The following is a 4,837-nucleotide window of genomic DNA, read 5'->3' on the forward strand; positions in this document are numbered from 1 at the left end:
CAACCTAGGCACGTTGTGTTGCGGCGGCATCTTGCTGCTGGAAAAGAAATGCTGCTGGGGGAAAAAGTATTGCTGCCGCTGGAAAAGGATTACTGCTGGAAAAATAATTGCTGCTGCTGCTGGAAAAATAATTGCTATTGCTGCTGAAAAAGGATTGCTGCTGGTGAGAGAGAGGATGACGATTCTGGCAGGTTTAAGGTAGGATACCTAAAGGAAGATGTAGGAATATTGGAAAAGGAAGAGGAGAACACTAGAAGATGGAGACGCAGGAAGAGAAGAAGGAGCAGGTAAGGATCCTAGGCTTTGATACCATGTTGAAATTGATTTTCCTTGATCTGTATGTTTACAATTGTACCATTATATAGCTAAGATCTGCTCTACTGTTACCAATAGAATTCAATGTTATAAATACAAATATTCAAAACTAATCTACAGTTACACAATCAGTTTTGATTGTGGAGAGGTTACACAATCAGATTTGATTGTGGAGAGGAAATCAATGTAGGAGAGTGATTTTCTCTAACACTTTATTTTGGGTTAATCTTAGGAACATTAAAAATTAGCGTGATATCTCGGCTGTTGGTTATCTCCCATTGATAATATCCTTGTTGTCCCTGGTCAATCTCTTCCCATTGTTTCTCATCTCTTAAACCTAATCTTCCCTTCTGTTCTGAACCTATCTCTAAATTCTCAAATCTGCCATTCGGTTCCACATCATTCATTTCATAGAAATTGGAACGGATGGCATCATTTCATACTCAAGTTTCTGGAGATTGGGAAAAAGAATATATGATATGAACATAGGTCTACACCAACCTCGCCCCTTCTCCACCAATCAAAGGCCAGCATTAATCTTAATTTAGAATAAGGCACCATTATCAGTATACCTTATTCTAAATTAAGATTAATGCTGGCCTTTTATGTTCACTCGGAAACAACAAATATATTTCAAGGGAGCGAAAATTACCTTTAGATTCCTTTTTTGCAGGGGCCATGTCCTGAATAAACATGTATGTAATAAGCTAAAAAGTGGTAACAGTGTGGACCAAAGACCTCTTTTTGATGTCTTAGCTGCAAAACAGATATGATAAAACCAGGTGATGAAGTTATTTTCTCCTTTTGGTATTCAGTCACATTAAAGTCAAAACTTAATGGAACAAAACTATAATCTAAATTAGAATGATACTACCAGTGAGCACCTACCTCTTCATAAATCCTTCTCAGAGAACATGCACATTTGATTCCTTCTTCTACTTCCCATGAAAAGAAGAGACTTCCCTGGCTACCACAACAGCATCCAATGTCGCCAAACAAAAAAGAAGAACACGAACAGAAGCTTGAAGTAGAGCAACATACCCCTCGCATTCACTAGAAATTACAAAAGAATTACTGGAATTCTTAGCACAGTCTACTTGATGAACAATGTACAAGTAATATAGACCATTTCAAACATCTTTAACAATCAATTTGCAAAAGATGAATATCAAAAGTTTAAAGTTCGTATGCATACTATACATCTTCCCACCTGATCTTTATGTTTTCAGTTTTGGCCTAAGCTTAATAGTCTATTGCACGCTTTGCAAGTCTTTACTATGAAATTTTTAATACCAAATGAATATATATACCTTTTGTGATGCTTCACAACATTATGCAATAATTGGCAGCAAGCAAAATATAAGCCGACTGAGTATTGCCTATCTATACCAGAGACATGTACACTTGCTGAAGAATCATTTGGAACAGGACATTTAGAATGTGTTTAACAAATGGAAATCTTGAAAAAGTGTTGAAGGTATACGTAACGAGTGTGCTACATGCCAGAGATCCATTTTGTATATTGCATGCTTGCCAGAAATTCTTGCCAGTACGCCAACACACATAAGAATGACTGTTCCTGGATCTGGATCACTATCATCTTTACTCTGAGTGAATCTCTCATAGAAGATTAGTGGACTCTACAGATGCAGAATAACATTGAACATGCAGGCAATTAGCCTCTGAATGTATGTTTTTACCACAATCAAATTGCGTCCTGGAACACAAATAAAAGGTCAGAGCATGTCCAAAGAACTTCAATGATATACAATTGAATCCATACAATAGCTGGTGGGAATTATTATACATGTACACTTTTCTTCCAATGTGGTAATATGTCCTTGCATTTAATTCACACTTCTGTATGGCTAGAACATAAGTCATACGATAAGTAGCTAAAAGAGGTCCTTCTGTGAAGCAATTGCTATAGACATACAGTTCCATTCATCAATGCAATAGCTTAACTTATGCATTGCTAAATAGGGAATTAATGTAGTAGAACCATTTCAAACGCTCTATAAATGTGTGATATAATATTACCTGAAACAAATTCCAGAACCAAATCCAAGCAATCAATGCCAGATGCAACAATTGAAGAAACCTTTCCTCCATCTTCACTTCCAGCACATATGTCATACCTCACTGTGCACCCTTCCCGCACACCAACTAGGGCACTTTCGATAGCTTGAACTGCATATTGGAGATGCAACTCTGTTGATTTCTTTATGAACGCTGCGAATGATGACCTCAACCTAGCTTTGAATTCATCCAATAAATATTCCCAGCCAGAAAAAGATGATGCTTCAGAAAATCTCATTTCTCCTATGGGTGTGTTGGTGCTTGTTTCATGAGATGCAAGAGTTGCTCTTTTCCCTTGTAAAGTTATGCATCTCCCTAGAGCCCGTAACTGTAGCTGAACAATCTTGTCAAACAAATCTCTGGATAAGGAAGGATTAGTCAAAGGAAAATGATTCCCTAATTCTTCCAGATACTTCAGAACACCATCTAAACACACAAAATAATAGAAGTGTGGCACCTGAATTGCGTCCGCTGATTCCAATAACAAGACTTGCATAATGCTATGCACCAAGCTTGACAACATGGGAGTGCTCTTAATATGCAAATTTGCCTCAAAATAGCAGAAGAGGCGATTAACAACTGCCTGAGTAAAAATGCTGCGTTGGGGAAATCACCTTTTAGCATGCTTCTCAACAAAGGCTTATTTAAAGATTGCAGTTCAAATGAATCAACAGCAGTGAGACCACTAACAACACTATTTGCATCTTTCAAGCGCGGTCTTCTTCTATGAACACTACCAATTATAGAGTCATCACAGATGTCAGATGATGCTGAGCACGTCACTGCAACTGCAGATTCATCCTGTAGTCCACCACATGCCATATCAGTGTCAGCATCATTGCCTTCCGGCAAAATCTTCTCTGCACCCAACAAATCTAAATTGTAGCCTGACTTCTGAACATTATAGGCATGACATATAGTTGTGGACTGCTGATTATCGTCAAGAAAAAACATCTGTAGTAGAAGACTAGAAATTTCTTAAAAAACCTTTATACAGAGGTTGAGTTCGGAGATTGGTTCAAGCTTCCACATTGACAACTTAGCTTTCTCATCACAATTTCTCCCATCTGTGTCGATCACAACACATGCTAGGCCCCATAAAAACCCACTAAAACACGAAATTATGGAAGCAAACTTGTTCAAATTTAAAGCATCAACAGAAACTTCCTCTTTGCCATTACAAATGCTATTCTTCACATTTACAAGTAAGATCTGCATCTGTTCATTCAAAATCTTAGCAGCAAGGTTTACACTTATCCAGGCTTCAATATAATTGGATGAATTCAATAAACTTCTCTGTTCTTGGGCACATCCAAAATTCAGCTCAGCAACCTCAAGGAAACGAACAGCATGATTGGATTGATATTTATTTAATGTTAGAAACACATAAAATGTGTGATCCATTAACGCCAAGATCATAGCATGGACTTGATGATAAATATGTTTTGAGAATGATTCTTGAAGCCCAGCAACCATATGCACTGACTTGTAAAGCCATGAAACTGGAAATAAACCTTCCTGCATTCATCACAACTCAATATTAACCCTCCTTTTGATCACTTACAAGTCAATGCAGACAACATGAAGCTTAAAAGTCTTCGTTTTCACACACACACGCACACCGATACATAATAACTCAAGTACAAAATAAACCCAAGAGATTGAGTCTAATTCAACTCACACTTTGCTTAAATTGGGCTATAAGTTCTATTGTTCATCAAGATTCTAACTTTCTTAGTCAAGAACCAAACTTTCTTCATACCCAATTTGAATTAAACTCAAAACTAAATCCCCATGTATCCAAACAGACTTAAACCAATGAAAGCAACAACAAAAACTACAAAATGGGGATGAAGAAGAGTATACTAACTTGTGAAGATCAAGCTCTTTGTTCTGGATTGACAGAATCAACTCCAGGTTCCTCCATGGACCACCTTGATTGGGCTTTTCAGCTTTTCCAACTTCAAAGTTTTGGTCTTGTGGTACATTCTTGTTCTCTGATGAATTGGTGCGGTTAGTTTTGAGAGGCCTTTCAGATTCTTCGGGTCCGCTCTGCTTTCTCTTCTTGTTCTTCTTGGGTTGTCTCTGTTAAGGGTTAGCAGAATCGGCCATGGTTGGATACTTGAGCTCAAGAGTTACTGTGGGTTTTTGATATTTTAACCATCAGAACTCTATTCAGATTCAAAGTCACGAGGTTGTTGTGTAGACTTGCAGTAGCATTGCTTCAGTTAATTGCTTTCCCACTCCACTACCATAATGCTAGCCATGAGTAAGTTCCAAATAGGCCTGGCAACGTGCGGATATAGTGCGGGTACCATGCGGGTTCTTAACGGGCCGGGTTTTTAACGGGTCGATCCGGTAAGAACCTGTTAGCTTAATGAGTTTCGCGGGCTAAACCCGGCGGGTTTGCGGGTTATTCGTTGGAACCCGTAAAAACCCGTCA

At 38.2% G+C, this 4,837-nt stretch overlaps 1 protein-coding gene across 2 annotated transcripts; it reads right to left on the bottom strand.

Moving 5' to 3' along the window:
- Positions 1–1,764: 1,764 nt before the first annotated feature.
- Positions 1,765–2,889, bottom strand: LOC133737071 (uncharacterized). Of its 2 annotated transcripts, none has more exons than XM_062164699.1 (2): positions 2,356–2,889; positions 1,765–1,955 (listed from the first exon to the last, which is right to left on the bottom strand). In XM_062164699.1, the coding sequence occupies exons 1-2, from the start codon at positions 2,630–2,632 to the stop codon at positions 1,936–1,938; spliced, it is 297 nt and encodes a 98-aa protein (XP_062020683.1). In that variant the 5' UTR covers positions 2,633–2,889; the 3' UTR covers positions 1,765–1,935. The 2 variants fall into 2 exon arrangements, with proteins under 2 accessions (XP_062020683.1, XP_062020682.1); XM_062164698.1 differs by having other exon boundaries at positions 1,765–2,032.
- Between the last annotated feature and the right edge of the window lie 1,948 nt (positions 2,890–4,837).

This window comes from Rosa rugosa, chromosome 3 (assembly GCF_958449725.1).
Source record: "Rosa rugosa chromosome 3, drRosRugo1.1, whole genome shotgun sequence".
Classification (NCBI taxonomy): Eukaryota; Viridiplantae; Streptophyta; class Magnoliopsida; order Rosales; family Rosaceae; genus Rosa; species Rosa rugosa.